This window comes from Acartia tonsa, chromosome 4, assembly GCF_053477335.1.
Source record: "Acartia tonsa isolate MP-2025a chromosome 4, ASM5347733v1, whole genome shotgun sequence".
Classification (NCBI taxonomy): domain Eukaryota; kingdom Metazoa; phylum Arthropoda; class Copepoda; order Calanoida; family Acartiidae; genus Acartia; species Acartia tonsa.
The window spans coordinates 51,038,076-51,053,133 of record NC_137263.1 but is presented as its reverse complement, the minus strand read 5'-3'; the positions used below and the strand labels follow the sequence as shown (position 1 = coordinate 51,053,133).

General features: G+C 36.1%; 3 protein-coding genes across 3 annotated transcripts; all 3 read right to left on the bottom strand.

Moving 5' to 3' along the window:
* Positions 1 to 379: 379 nt before the first annotated feature.
* Positions 380 to 3,369, bottom strand: Pdhb (Pyruvate dehydrogenase E1 beta subunit). The gene is made up of 4 exons (XM_080158820.1): positions 3,229 to 3,369; positions 2,588 to 2,688; positions 1,626 to 1,905; positions 380 to 1,360 (listed from the first exon to the last, which is right to left on the bottom strand). The coding sequence occupies exons 1-4, from the start codon at positions 3,287 to 3,289 to the stop codon at positions 714 to 716; spliced, it is 1,089 nt and encodes a 362-aa protein (XP_080014946.1). The 5' UTR covers positions 3,290 to 3,369; the 3' UTR covers positions 380 to 713.
* Positions 3,370 to 11,708: 8,339 nt separating this feature from the next.
* LOC145317665 (uncharacterized) lies at positions 11,709 to 13,766 on the bottom strand. Its single transcript, XM_080158822.1, has 2 exons — positions 12,943 to 13,766; positions 11,709 to 11,925 (listed from the first exon to the last, which is right to left on the bottom strand). The coding sequence occupies exons 1-2, from the start codon at positions 13,337 to 13,339 to the stop codon at positions 11,840 to 11,842; spliced, it is 483 nt and encodes a 160-aa protein (XP_080014948.1). The 5' UTR covers positions 13,340 to 13,766; the 3' UTR covers positions 11,709 to 11,839.
* LOC145317664 (uncharacterized) lies at positions 13,684 to 14,529 on the bottom strand. The gene is made up of 2 exons (XM_080158821.1): positions 14,086 to 14,529; positions 13,684 to 13,823 (listed from the first exon to the last, which is right to left on the bottom strand). The coding sequence occupies exons 1-2, from the start codon at positions 14,376 to 14,378 to the stop codon at positions 13,769 to 13,771; spliced, it is 348 nt and encodes a 115-aa protein (XP_080014947.1). The 5' UTR covers positions 14,379 to 14,529; the 3' UTR covers positions 13,684 to 13,768.
* Positions 14,530 to 15,058: the final 529 nt, after the last annotated feature.

The following is a 15,058-nucleotide window of genomic DNA, read 5'->3' as shown; positions in this document are numbered from 1 at the left end:
TAATCTTTTACTTCCCCTGTACCTAAAAGAAATTGAAGTGAAAAAAAATTCTAGAAATGTTTTAAAGTTAAAATAACTATATCTCATTGAAAAATAATAATTAGGTATAATATAGTGGACTTTAAAAAATACCACTGAAAATAGACTCAGATTCTGAAGTCTGAATTCTTACGAGGTTTATTTTTAACGGAGATATCGGCAACGAATAGGACAATAAAAGAGAAATCATTTCAGCGTCAAAAATATGCCTTTTTGACGTAATCTTCTTTTGGATGAGGGGGGGGGGGGTGCTGTCTTATTTGTCATAGGCCTCAACATCCAGGCATTAAAAAACACTATCATAAGTTTTCATTTTTACATAAATAAAATAACAATTATCTAGAAAACAAAATCACATTTATTGATCTAATGAAGATGAGATTAAAAAGAATTAAATATCTATGAAACAAGCTACGAGATACAATTTAAGAAGAGGTAAGGAGTGCATTGTAACGAAGCCACCAGGATATTAGAAATATTGCTGGAAACTGCCAACCTAATAGAAGGTGGTCCTAATAAATGACCTAGTCAACCATTTTTGTTGAGCTTAATTAACTTTAGATTCACAAAACTGTTTACTTAATAAAAAAAAAACTATTTGGTATCTACAAATCTTTGTCGTCACTGGTTTCATTCACAACACTTAATTAATTTATTGATTTAAAGCTCTGTAATTACTGCTTCCCCAAAACTCTCTTGACGGCGGCAACAATATTTTGTGGCTTTGGTGTGGCGGCGTCTTCGCAAGCCTTAGCATATGGCATAGGAGCATCTGCACCAGATATTCTAATGACAGGGGCATCCAGGTAATGGAAAGCTGGGCCCTCAGACAGGCTGGCAGAAATCTCAGCGCCAACTCCATGCTGTGGCCAGCCACCCTCAACGGTAATGCAATGGTGGGTCTTCATTACGGAGGCATTCACTGTGTCCATATCCAGGGGTCTGATGGATCTTAGATTAACAACCTCGCAGCTAATACCCTCCTTAGCAAGTTCTTCAGCAGCGGACAGAGCAAAGCCAACACCAATGGAATGGGCAACAAGAGTGCAGTCGGAGCCAGCTCTCATAATCTTAGCCTTGCCTATAGGCAACACAAAGTCAGGGCCCATAACTGCGTCCTCCACATCAAAAGCTGTACCGTACAACAGTTCGTTCTCCATAAAGACAACTGGATCAGGATCTCTGATAGCTGCCTTCAGCAGACCCTTGCAGTCTTCGCTGTCGTAGGGGGAGATGACCTTGAGACCGGGGCAGTGGGCATACCAGGCGGCAAAGCACTGGGAATGCTGGGCGGCGACACCCATGGCACAACCATTAGGACCTATAACAAACAAAGAATTAAAATTTTAAGTCTAAAATGTAAGAAAGAGGATAAATCTCAACGTTTATGTGATAACTTAGAATAATTATAGAAAGCTAAGACTACAATATAAGATTTATAGAAAGAAGTATTAAACGGTTAATAGATCTATAGAGTTGTTCCATCTCCCATTAAACTTTACACTTTATGATATTTATTTTCAATAAATCTTTGCTGAAAAATATTTCTAAAATTCCTAGTAATATGTTAGAAATGATAATTTTACCTCTAAATACAATTGGAACATTAACAGTACCGCCAGACATGTAAAAAGTTTTGGCCGCTGAATTGATGACCTGGTCAATGGCCTGCATTGAAAAGTTGAAGGTCATAAACTCAAGAATGGGACGCAGGTTGTTGAAAGCCGCTCCAACCGCTAGACCAGCAAAGCCCATCTCTGTAATAGGTGTATCGATGACCCTCTTGTCGCCGTATTTCTTCCACAATCCTCTGGTAACTTTGTAGGCTCCGTCGTACTGAGCCACCTCCTCGCCCATTATGAACACCTAGATATAAGATTTAATGCAAGTAAAAGTTACAATGCAAAAAATGTGCAACAAAATACCCGTAGTCCTTTTACCAGAAAGCATGCATAATGAAGACTGTTCAAAGTTACCCCAATTGTGTTGTGTAATTTATGTGTGCACTGCACGTGCCTGGTAAATATAAAGAGAGTTCATGTATATAAAATCTACTAATTGGTCTGTAAATAATGCATAATCTTTTGTTTTCATAAAGGATTTGGTAGTCTTCAAATGTAAATAAAATATTTGAATTTACAGTCTTTTTAGAAAATATACATATTTTTAATATTAGACTAGTTCTAACAAACCTTTTTTGGTCCCAATAATGAATAAATCTTATACTTTAATACCTTTTACTACGTTCACCTTTATTCAATATTCATGTTTATTCATCTTAAATTACAGATAAATTGTACTAATAATTTAAGCAAATAATTTGTAAGTTGTGGAATTATATTGGAGTTTTATTTTACTTCAAAATAATGTTATAAGATATTACCCAATTTCTTAATTATTTACATATTAAGATTGTAATACAAATTGTGCTTACTTCAGCTTATATACGGGATCCTTTTCCTTTCTAGAGGATTTATGAGGACAATCGGCAATTTATGTAGCTTATATAAAATAAAGTTTAAAAACAACAATTATTATGATTAATTACCCTTTCGTCTCTAGCAAGTTCTTCATCCAGAGCCATATTAAGGGCATCTCTGACGGTCAACTGTTTGGCTCCCACACTGCTTGACACAGAAAAATTGCGCACTAAAAAATAGACCTTGATTAATTCGTGTCATACTCTTTTGGGTCAGAGTCATTTCGTCGTAGTTTGTGGCTGTTTTCGACTTTAAAAATCAACATTTGGTAGACAGCTATTAATGTGCATTTTTTAGTAATGAGATCTATAATTAACTTTGTCCAGCCAAGCCACTATCGAAAATGGATTGAAGTAATTTAAGAATACTATTTTACTGTCAATAATAAGTTTTTTTTAAAAAGAAAAATATTTAATATTGCTTACATTTTCTTTGTTTTGAATTGCCTTATTGTGGCAAATAATCAGTGATCAGGCGAAACTGACATTTGAGGGCGACCATTTAAAAAAAATATGGCCATTTACTTCGGAAAAAAATGTACACAAATCTACTAATAAACGTAAATGCAAATTTCAATACAAATAATACAGTAGGTACCTTATAAGGATATTCATAGTTATTTTCATCGTAATAATAATTTAATAATAAAACGAACATATCATTTCGATATATTTCTACCGAATATGTTTAAACCTAGAATGGATATTACCTGAAGGTAGACTGACTCTGAGAAGAGACGCCAAGGTGTTACGGCCGACCGCTGAAGCCATATTATTTTGCCTGTCTCTGAAATATGTAAATTTTATCAAACATCAATTAATATTTTTTTATTTTTCAATCTAAGCTTTACCCTGGCCAAATGAATGAAAAATCACTTTTCTTGGACTATTCTATAAGGTGAGAGAAGCTTTACAAAGATCCTACACATCATCACTATGAGGTTATTAGTCAGACCAATTGAAATAATTAACTACAATAACAGTTAATACTTTTTAATTATTTGTCAAAAACATGTCAAACTGATAGTAATTTGAAAGAGAGAAATATCACTAATATTTTTTTTCTATGTTTATTCTAACATTTAGCTTACTAATTTGGGAAGGTTTATATGAATTATTACCCCGTTTTCATAAAATAAATTGACATCGGTTAGCAGCTTAGACATAAGTTAAGAGTGCTGTTAAGTGTTTCATAGACCAAACTGAAGTAAATTTAACTGATCATGATAACCGATGTGTGACGTCATAACATAAGTTAAAGCTAAACCAATGTTCACATCAGTTAAGACTTAACCGAAGGTGATAAAAACAGCTTAACCAAAGCCAGCTGTCGAAATTCGTACGTGGCATTTGTACTTCAGAAGAAAAAAATAAAAACAAATAATAAATGGGGTGGCATTAATTTTGTAAATTAGCAAACAGCTACGATGATTTTGTAGATTTAAAAATAAAATTTTTTTAAGGAAGAAAATTTTTTTTTCTTCTCACATTACAAACCATACCATAACAAAGCTATCCAATAAATATAATTAATTCTAAACATTAAAAATTACTTATTACAAGACTGCAGTCGCGCCCAGCCCCCTGCCCCCACCCAAAAAAATAAATTTTGAAAAATTCAGCATTTGCCTATTTTGAAGATCTTAATTGACAAGGGATTTAAAAAAAAAATTTATCATACTAATATTATATGTATTTAACCTAAATTAAAAATTTCTCCTTTGTACTTTTTCTTCATTTTCTATACTCTTTGCATCTTTTCATTACTTATACCATTAATTAAATAAACACCAAGACGTATTAGGTCTTTTTTATAAGACGACATTTGTCACAAATAGGCCTTTTATGCTAATTTAAATGAATTTTAGTACGGCAACCCTGCCTTTCATCGGTTAACTGCGACAGCTTAAAACCTATGTTAAAAATGACGCATTTTCCACATCAGTTTATTTATGAAACCATTATAAAACTTTTGCGTACTTTATGATTGGTAACTGAACTGAGTACAGTAACCTAACCACACTTATTTTAGATCAGTTAGCTGCTTGTTTAAGAAAACTGATGTGGAAAATGCGTCATTTTTAACATAGGTTTTAAGCTGTCGCAGTTAACCGATGAAAGGCAGGGTTGCCGTACTAAAATTCATTTAAATTAGCATAAAAGGCCTATTTGTGACAAATGTCGTCTTATAAAAAAGACCTAATACGTCTTGGTGTTTATTTAATTAATGGTATAAGTAATGAAAAGATGCAAAGAGTATAGAAAATGAAGAAAAAGTACAAAGGAGAAATTTTTAATTTAGGTTAAATACATATAATATTAGTATGATAAATTTTTTTTTTAAATCCCTTGTCAATTAAGATCTTCAAAATAGGCAAATGCTGAATTTTTCAAAATTTATTTTTTTGGGTGGGGGCAGGGGGCTGGGCGCGACTGCAGTCTTGTAATAAGTAATTTTTAATGTTTAGAATTAATTATATTTATTGGATAGCTTTGTTATGGTATGGTTTGTAATGTGAGAAGAAAAAAAAATTTTCTTCCTTAAAAAAATTTTATTTTTAAATCTACAAAATCATCGTAGCTGTTTGCTAATTTACAAAATTAATGCCACCCCATTTATTATTTGTTTTTATTTTTTTCTTCTGAAGTACAAATGCCACGTACGAATTTCGACAGCTGGCTTTGGTTAAGCTGTTTTTATCACCTTCGGTTAAGTCTTAACTGATGTGAACATTGGTTTAGCTTTAACTTATGTTATGACGTCACACATCGGTTATCATGATCAGTTAAATTTACTTCAGTTTGGTCTATGAAACACTTAACAGCACTCTTAACTTATGTCTAAGCTGCTAACCGATGTCAATTTATTTTATGAAAACGGGGTATTGTCTTTCAAAATTATGTTTTTCTTAAGTAAACACTTCATCATTACATAATTGTAAAATAAAATATAGTGATAAAAAAATCATTGTTTCTGGATTGTTTTACTTTACAGTCTTAAGTATTTTCCAATTTTTGTCTTGTGCTTTAGCTTATTCCTTTTAGCCAGAGCGTATAAGCATCGGTCAGCTGATTAGTTATGTAAAATTGTTGTCTGCTATTTTAAATAAAAATGTCGCCGATAACCCTGAACATGATTTCTATTTTTGACGTTTAAAAATAGAAAATACTACTTGGGTGAAAAATTAATAAAGAACTTTAGGAATGTTTAACAATAAATTTTGAACATATTTTAAAATATGTTTTTTTTGTAAATTAATAATTTTCAATTTAAGTTTTGGCAACTTGTATTATAGAATGCCGCAAGTAATTATATATAAACCAGGTTGTCAACTTTTGAAGTCATCTAGATGCAAAAAATAAATTGAAAGTATAATTTTTTTACTTTTTTTAGAATTATACTCTAGACTGAAAATAAACAGTAAATATTTTTTTAAAATGCTGTTTATAATTATAAATTTTTATTTATAACTCTGAAATTTGTCAACCATGAGGTTGCTATTTTATAAACAAAACATTTTCTTTTTCGTTTGAGATACTTCAATGAAAACCTCACATTATTGTTTCATAGCTTGAATTCCAGAAAAATCCGTTTGGAACGTGTACCTACTCAATTTTGCCATATTGTCCGAAGCTCGATCGAAATAAAACGCGGAAAGACTCGGAACGAGCAAATCTGTTCCATCTAAAGTAACCCAGAAGTTTCGAGAATGGTAAATTTAAAGAATTTATAGGAACAGAATAAGTTCTTTGTCTTACGTGCTTTCATTCGAATCGTTTAACAAATTTTCGCTCGTCAATCTTAAATAAGCACATTTTCGATAGAAAATTTTCGATAAAAATTCACAGTTGAACGCTTATTCGTACAATTAAAACGTTCGTTTGTCGATTTTTTACGAAAACGTGCTTAATTTTGAATCTTAGGTAATTCTGATTTACATACCGCACGAATTCGTATGCTCTATGATTTCTTTCCATTCTGATTCTAGGAATTCGCAAAATTTGCCAAATTTAAACTTCGGAAATATGACTGAATCGTATCGCAACCTTCTTAACAGAGTGTTCAAATGAGACTACCAATCTTCAAGAATCTTGTTTTTCATGGATTTTTATAATTACACGAAAAAACGTCAATCGATATGCGGACGTCGAATTATTACGATCTTAGATAACCAACATCATCACCTTGCTTGGTGTAACATCAATTGAAATTCCGTGGAACCTTGTAATCATAAAGATCACGCGTCCGATTGCAATAACCTTGAAGGTTTAGTCGATTAAATGACTGAAATTGACAAAACTAATATATTTTATTTACCTAGGTAAAAAACTTTCCCAATCGAAATGAAAAAGTATTTATCTAAAAAATCGCACACGGTTAAAACATTTAAGATCTACAGACACACATTCAACTACTCTGGATACAAAAATAAACAATTTATTTTAGGAAGGCTGGTTCACAACTTTATTAAACTAGAAATATAATCAAATGTTTTTGATACTAGTTAATAACCATGTGGTGACACATCTAGATGGCACGATATTCCTCCTCGTGTCGATTGATATCTTGAAGCATAGTAGACAGCTCGGCAGCCTGCGCGGCAGCTGACCTCTCAGCAGCAGGGCGACAATGACGCAGGTTAGCCTCCACCCAACCATGGTGGTATAGGCACCTGGTCAGTGCCCTTTTTAACTCGATATCATCAGTATTTGTAGCTCTACTAAGCATTTCCTCCTTTATTAGATCCATACGACTTTGCAAAGCATTGTACAACTCCTCGTTGGCGGCGAATGACATTTTAACTCTATACTAGTGGACAGTATGTGTCTAACTCTCTACTTAGTAAATGAAACTAGTTTCCCACAACTAGGTGTGGCGAACAAACAGTCAACCACCACGGGCAAACATGGCCTAACCAACCAACCATATAATTATCTTCTAAAAAACCACTTTCAGTTACAGGGAGAAAAGAATAAGTAAATTCATCTGAGCAGAAGCTATAACGGCCGGAGAATGAAGTAATATCTTAATGATCTAATAAAATATAAATGCAATGATTTAAAAAACTGCCGTTATAACATGAATATTTAGGATATGTCATTGGGCGCGTGAACGGCTTTCCCCACAGTCGATTACAAGCGAGAAACGGATCAAGGTTGCTGCTGAAAGAGCCTAGTCTAAGGAAGCACTTCACCTCCAGGAGGTATTTTCCAAATATGGCTTAAATTGAAACCGAGACCCACGAACTGCTGGTCGTGTAAACGCTGAATTATTTCCCGAGAAAAATCTATAAATTTTACTAATGAAAAAATTCATAAAATAAATGACTAACTCATTATTATTGTTTCACTTATATTAATTTTCTTGAACATGAAAAACATAAATAAATTATTACAAGTATTGGGATGACTGTGATATATATAAAGAGGCTGTGATGACTGTATTGTTTTGCACTGGTATAAAAAACTTGTTTGAAACGCTTACTGATTGAAAATAATGCTCATAGATTATATACTGGTTTGCACGTTATATCATAAAAAATTTTCGTAAAATCCTATTATCATTAAGATATAGATTACTTCCAAAAATCAGAAATAAATTGTAGCATGATTTGGATAGAATAAGTTTTAGATTTCTGACATGACTAATACAACAGGTACTAGATTTAACACAGTATGAATTTTCAATGGATATAATCCTTTGTATCTTTCATGGTAATATTGTTAATTGGGACTGAAAAAACCGATAGCTTATCGATGAAATATCCGACAACGCATGTCGCGCTTCGAATGTGGTCGAATTATGTCATTCGAAACAAAATTATATCGTTAACCGCCGCCAAATCTTATGACAACCTTAATATCTTGACTAACCTTGAAATACCATGATAAAACACAAAGGACATAACCTATAAGGTCGAATATTACATAAAATAATAATTAATACTTAACGGAAAACTTATTTGTTTGGCTAAAACCAAGAACGAAAAGCGTCAGTGTTTCTTGTGAAACGTGTGTTGACAACGCCGTCGTCGACGAATCTTGCCGTTCGCTGTCCTCCTGTGAACGGAGAATTTATCACAATATTGTGAAAAAGCCCAGCTCTATTTGTGTGGCCGTTTATCACCGGCTGGCATGGGAATAATCTTTGGGCTGCCGACGCAGGCCTGTCTTGTGGCCGCTGTGTCATAATGTCCTCATGTCTGCTTGGGGACGGACGCCGCGAGACTTGGGGATGGGAGGTCGACCTAGGATTTTGCGCCCCGCGATAAATTGGTTGACCGGAGTTCCGCGCAAAATCCGTTATTTGTGGATCGTCCTGCATTGTAATGCACCGCGACAAAGCCATTTGATATGGCTCTGTCATCTGTCGGTACATACGGGACATCTCAATCGACCGCCACTTCCCCTTATCCCTCAACGCCTCGTCCGACAAGCCGGCTTCGCACGCTGCGGAAACCCCGGACATTTTACAGGACTTTCTGCCCACTGGGCCGAAATATCCTACTTGACGGCATAACTGCGTGATATCATTCAATAGAGTCTGTGGCGAGAGTTGATACCTGCCGTCAGCTACAATTTGTCTACCTCCTGGCAGCCACATGGTTGAAGATCTGCAGAACAAGAAGTTTTCATCCAGTATCCCTTCCCCCATGAACTGAAATCCACATCTGCGATAGTACTTCTTAATCAGCGCCACCGGGCACATATCTCCGCCCTCTGATGCCAACAGATTTGTACATCCTTCATGTTCTTGGTCATTCTTCCTCTTGGGGTAGATCACTCGCAGGACTTCCACCCCGCCGATTTGATCTTGGCTTATATGGCAAGCCCTCACTTGATCAAGATCGGCGAGACGAGTGAATGTGTGGAACTGCAAAATTATTGCCACCGTCGCTCGGAAAACTGGCAGCGGAATGTCCCAGATGGAGTCATAGTCGTAGACTATCTTGCGCATGATTGCCGTGAGAACGCCCTTAGGAATGGGCGTGGCTTTTCTGACGGGGGCGCGTTCCATTGCTGCCCTTCTCACCGCTCCTTCCAACAGCCGCGACACACGTTGTGAAAATTCCGAAACAGGCTGATCTATTATGTATGACCATGCCTTCAAACTTCCACAAACCTGTTTGAGGAAGGAGTAAGGCTTCCTTATATCCTCCAGATAATGGATGAAGTCCTGCAACACCCTCTCCTGGAACGTGGTTGCAGGCAGATTCCTTTTGCGCAAATAGGCAAGAAATACCTCCACTACTTGGGAATGCACGCTCGTGGTGGACTGGGCGCGGGACGACGTGTATAATTTGGCATCTCGACTCTTTGTTGGCGACAAATTCAGACCTCGCGCTGCTTTCATGATTCTCAGAGCTGGCCTCTGTGAAATTCGAGCAGGAAGACCCTCTCCAACTAAAAATATAGATTAAATTAACCATAGGTTTGAATAAACAAAACTTCGTACGCATTAAAAACCTCTTATAGAGACAGTTATGCAGCCACTTGAATGAAAAGAAAAAATATGTGTCGAAAACGACCGTTGTACATTAACAAATTTCTTTGTTTGTTGTATCATAAATCTGAGACTAAAAGACTACCAATCCTAACGCCGAAAAAACGTTCGATTCTTGCCTTTACTACCCGATTTTATATCATTTGAACAACTATACTTGCCTCTCATAGGTCTTTGTTGTCCTCTGACTCGGTAAGCTGGATCAAATCCGGCGCGACCCATTTTATACTGATTTCCGCGGATTCCTCTAATATAAAATCTGAAATGGGTATACAAATTGAGAATTCAAATAACAAATTTCCGAAAAAAACTCGTTTAATTTGTAAAAAATCAGTGTTCACATATATGAAATCCATTCGGAATCAACTACTAAAAAAGGCCAAATATTAAGATTGTAAAACCCATTTCTTGAACAGCCAACAATTATATATTAAATTTTCAGAGCGTATCACAGACTAGAATAATTTTCAAATTGCACTTTCATGGAAAGACCGAATGTTTGACAAATACATAAAAGGACATAAATGGATAATAAAAGTACTTGTGAAAAACCAAAAAGTCCGAAACCAGCAGGGTTTCTCTTATAAGCATACATAATCTAATTTCATCCAAACAACCTAACTGAATTTAGAATAATGTGCCTAAATTGTATGTAAATATTTTTAGAAATAAAAATGCTTCTCACGATCCTATGATTTCTGGACTTGAATGGTTATTGAATACTTTAGATTACAAATCAGATGTATACATGAATTAAAATAATTATATCTGCATGGAAAATGATATCATTTTATTGGGTACGAATGAACTATCTTCAAATCTTATTACATGTTTTCGTTATGACGAAAATAGAAATATAACCTCCCCATATGATCTAATAAAGTCTTATCTGTATATTTACTAAATCTTGCCAAAGAAGTATCGTAGCCCAATAAATAGAACATTTCTATTAACTAATAAATGCACAACTCAGGTTTTAATCAATAAAGCGATCATAGAAAAATTACACATTCCTTTAAACATGCAATCTGCTGCTTCTGATGTAAAAATGGTCTTAAACACAAAAATTCTTTTTATGAAAGACTTAAACCTTCCGGCTTCAATAAACTGCAACCAAAAACAAGCAGACTGCCATAAGGGAATGACAAAAACGGTAGTAGCGGACGGTATACTTAAAATTTTATGTAGTGCTGGAACTATAACTTTAACCGGAGGGCATATGTACATGACGCGCTTATTATCCAATTCTTGTATAAAAAAGTCGGTGCCTAATGCCGTTTTATCCGGCAACTTTGAATAAAACGCCGAACATTTTGTATTTGCCGCGCTGGCCATAAGATCGGTATCCGGCATAACCATAAATTTCTCACATATTAAATTATAGTCCTCGAGAGCTACCGACCACTCGTCGGTGTTACTCACTTTAGATCCCTCGTCGGCAATTTTGAGCAACAACGTGCTCCTCCTTTGCCATACTGGCAGGAGAATAATGTCAAACTGTAGCTGGACTAGCTTGATGTTTATCACATGGCGCTGTAGAATTTCTACTCTAGAGCCGCGGTTCAAAATGCTGACTAAGCCGCAATTGTCCGTGCACCAAACCACTGTTTTGTGTCTATTTTGCTGGAGAAAGGATTCCTGTTCAAACATTTTAACAACTGCCAACAACTCTCGCAGTGTACTGGACTGCTGCATTTCATCGTATTCGAAGGGAAACTCCTTTATGAAACGAAGTTGTTCCGCTTCAAATACATAAGCCCTAGATTCACTCGAATCAGAGACCATGATGGACTCTATCTGCGTGATGTCTAGAGGATCTACAGCTTCCAGCAAAACTGCCTGCTTCGCAGGTTGGATAATGTTGATGACAGCATTGCACTTGTTGACAGGTTGTCCGTTGAAACTAAAATAAAAACAAAGAATATTTAAATGTATAACTCATATTTAAATGAACGTCAAAACTTAACCGAGGCTTAAACAAAACATTCGTAAGATGCCGGGGAAAAAATATATGCACAACTGAGACGGACTTGTATCTTGCAAAAAATTTTTTTTTTTTTTTTTTTTTAATTTTGAAAACATTTCAAAAACTAAAAACTCGAATGTACACACCTTATTAAATAAACTTTCAACATTTCGAATTCTTGTAACATTCTATCGTTTATAACTAACGACCCGGACCATCCTTTCTCCTGAACAGTCAATCCGAGTGTCTGCTGACATGCTCTAGTCACCACTCTCATTATATTTCCATGAGAATGGAGAAGGTGACAACATACACCAAGGATATGTGCTAATTCTTTGGCCTGTATTACACCAACCCTATCAGCTTTTGAAATTGCAGCGTTAATATCATTTGTAAGAATTATTATCTTCATTAAAGGGGCACTGATTCTCATGGAAATCGAGTCTAAATTGAAACCCAGGTAACACAAAGAAGTGGCAGGCCCGAAACATTTCGATAAATTTAACGTCCAGCCTGTGCTTTCGAACACAAATTTTATGAACTTAAGGCTAGCCAATCCTTTAATCTTAGACAAGGCTGAATTGAACGAGTCATCGACAAATGTCGATAAATCGATGCCTCGAGCGTGGCAGAATCTTCGTATGGGGACTATCAGAGAATTCATTATGTATGTGGCTGGACCTGACAAAAAATATTGCATTCTTATGGATCAATTTGAAGAAAAACGTATAGTTCAATTTGACGCCCGATCGTTTCTTAAGAAAAACACACTACCAAAACGTAAAAACAAAAAATATACATTCGGTTTTTGGTTTTCAGCATGCATGAGGCTGTCAAATAAATTTCATATTGCATTCATTAAACAATAGACATCGCTATCCTTATGCGTTTTAGCACTTGCGTATCGAAAATTTATGCCATTGATAGAATTAGAAAATGATAAAAATAACTAACCTGTGCCAAATGGCAGCGTTAAAAACTCATAGAACTCCCGCGTGCCGGAGGCGTTGACAACCGCAAAACCAAATAAACCACGGAACTCTGGATGTAATGCCAAATGGCAATACATCGCTGAGATGTCCAACACGGACATCCAGCAGCCGGGTGTAACTCTGGGAAGGACCATGGAGATATCCTCCATTTTCATAGAGACTTTTCTTAAACAATCGTTCAGTGTACGCGACAGATCTAGACACTGTCGCAATTTCACGTTACCCTCACTATCCAATTTTGACGCCACCGTCAAAGGGTTGACAAAATATGGTTTATAATCAACTTTTCTAACAATGTTTTCCTTAACCCATTTGTCTGTTTTTGCCTGAACGAATTGAATGTTTTGCAAAGCGCTCATATTGTTCCTGATATCTGTCGCCTCAGGAAGAGGAGTAACTATGTCCGGCTTATAACCGTCTCTTAATAGTTCTAAAACTGAATCACTGGCGTTTAAAATTTGTTCATAAAATAATTGAGCCTTTGGATCATGGATCCCTCCTGCAACTGGACCAAAACCAAGGCCTTGCAACCGGTCAATTTCCTTATCAATAAAAGCCGCAAAATCTTGGTCAGAAATGTCACTTAAAGAATTTACTACTAAGTCACTGGTAACAATTTTTACAGAAATATTGTCGTCATTTTCAATGTTACCATTGGAGTTAAAGTCAATAGAATTTGTGTCAGTTAAATTGTCGTTATCGAGCGGGGCGATAACATCGTCAATAAGGAGCTCCTCGGCTTTGGTGGATGGATATGCCGCTATGGCCGGGGAACTCGAAGCCTCGCTTCAGTCCTTTTTCTTAGGAGCTGTGCACTGAGAGGCTCTATGGCCTTGTTTCTGGCTGAAAATATAATAAAACATTAGACTGGCTGAATTTAACAACTAAGAAACTCTCTGCTAAATGGTAAGCTAAATTGCGAATATATTTTTTTTTTTTTTTTTTTAAAAAAAAACTAAACTATGTATTTTCCGAAAAGAAAACATCCTTGATTATTTATTTGGCATATCCATTGATTGCCCACGCAAAATCGAGATCCAACTATTATTACAACAAACTCAAAACGGCTGCAAATAAAATATATTAAAAAATTTTTGTCGCTTACCAATTGTGGCACGTGCCAGTGAAGCGTTTCGCAGATGGTCTAGCCTCCCGCTCTCTGTCCCGTCTGCGCTTCTCACTTTCTTCGTGCTCCTTGCGCAAGGTATTTAATCTGGTTAGCCTCTCGCCCTGCAGAACTTCACGGTTATCGTTGCAGGCAAACTTGACAACCACAGAGGGGCTGTTTGTAAACGCCAAACTCGTGTAGAGACTCATGAACTTGAGCAGCTCGATGGCCATAAGTGAGAACTCCATACTGCGATGCACGGCGGCGTGGGCCTCAGGGGGCAAATACATGTTGTAAAGCTCGCGAACTGCGTCCTAAATTATAGTTTAAAACGTAACAAATTTTATAACACTTAAATGTTACTTAAATCAAATATGGTGATATACAACAATGACCTCAAATATTACATTGTACAGATAAACCGCTCTAGTGCCTATTAAGATCTACAGCATTACAGATAAAAAACACATCTCAGTGCCACAATACTTGTGAAATTAAAAAATTGAAACCGCAAAAGAGATTAAGGAACTAGAACTGCGAACGAGACTTTTTTATCGTATAATTGTAATAATGTTACCTCGATATTATTTTGGACAGATAATAGATCGAGACCAGTCTTCTGCATCAACCTCAAATAACTGGAGTCACGGCAATTCTGCGCGTTGACCTCAGTTATTTTTCCCAATCTGGTTTGTTGCGTAACGGCATAATGTACTAGGCAGAAACTGGGCGGCTTTGTTTTTGTAGGCACGCCTGCGACAAGTCTTCTGCTCGGCAACGCGACCATCTGCCACCCCTGGGGAAACGGCGTAGCCTGTTGAAAATTGGCCGCTTGAGATGCTTGTATGCCAGCCCTCTGCTGCTGCTGAACTTGCTGTTGCTGGACGCTGCCAACACCATTGCTGGTCGATGGCTGAGAAGCACTGGCGCTCTGCTGGTTTTTCTGATTTCTATCGCTGACTAGCATGCG

Bases quoted from the DNA above. Each gene is read 5' to 3' on its own strand.
- Pdhb (XM_080158820.1), bottom strand. From the start codon at position 3,289: ATGGCTTCAGCGGTCGGCCGTAACACCTTGGCGTCTCTTCTCAGAGTC. The intron at 2,689-3,228 runs GTAATATCCATT...TCTATTTTTTAG, and splicing joins CAGAGTCAGTCTACCTTCAG to TGCGCAATTTTTCTGTGTCA. The intron at 1,361-1,625 runs GTAAAATTATCA...TGTTTGTTATAG, and splicing joins TGTTCCAATTGTATTTAGAG to GTCCTAATGGTTGTGCCATG.
- LOC145317664 (XM_080158821.1), bottom strand. From the start codon at position 14,378: ATGTATTTGCCCCCTGAGGCCCACGCCGCCGTGCATCGCAGTATGGAG. The intron at 13,824-14,085 runs GTAAGCGACAAA...TTATATTTTCAG, and splicing joins ACTGGCACGTGCCACAATTG to CCAGAAACAAGGCCATAGAG.
- LOC145317665 (XM_080158822.1), bottom strand. From the start codon at position 13,339: ATGAGCGCTTTGCAAAACATTCAATTCGTTCAGGCAAAAACAGACAAA. The intron at 11,926-12,942 runs GTTAGTTATTTT...TTTTTATTTTAG, and splicing joins AACGCTGCCATTTGGCACAG to TTTCAACGGACAACCTGTCA.